At 62.1% G+C, this 206-nt stretch overlaps 1 protein-coding gene across 1 annotated transcript in view; it reads left to right on the top strand.

The window, feature by feature from the left end:
• Positions 1 to 206, top strand: part of EMH_0023520 (ATP-dependent RNA helicase, putative) — a gene marked incomplete at both ends in the record, with an annotated part of 6,210 nt that overhangs the window by 657 nt on the left and 5,347 nt on the right. Inside the window, one exon of the mRNA XM_013502153.1 lies at positions 120 to 206. Coding sequence (XP_013357607.1) covers positions 120 to 206 — 87 coding nt within the window. The remainder of the gene's footprint in view (positions 1 to 119) is intronic.

The raw sequence follows: 206 nt of genomic DNA, 5'->3' as shown, positions 1-206 counted from the left end.
TAAGAACCCCCCCAGCTTGAGTAAGATGCTGTTTGTGGGTGTTGCTGCTGCTCTCCTTGCTGCTGCTGCTGCTGCTGCTGCTGCTGCTGCTTCTCTTCCTGCTGCTGCGGCTGCCCCAGGGGCTGAGCGGGTGCAGCAACAGACCACTCCAAGCAGCAGCAGCAGCAGCAGCAGCAGCAGCAGCAGCAGCAGCAGCAGCTGTGCGT

The sequence above is a fragment of the Eimeria mitis genome, genomic scaffold (genome assembly GCF_000499745.2).
Source record: "Eimeria mitis Houghton genomic scaffold, Emh_scaff840, whole genome shotgun sequence".
Lineage (NCBI taxonomy): Eukaryota > Apicomplexa > Conoidasida > Eucoccidiorida > Eimeriidae > Eimeria > Eimeria mitis.
The sequence above is the reverse complement of the archived record's forward strand: the minus strand, read 5'-3'. Positions and strand labels throughout refer to the sequence as shown.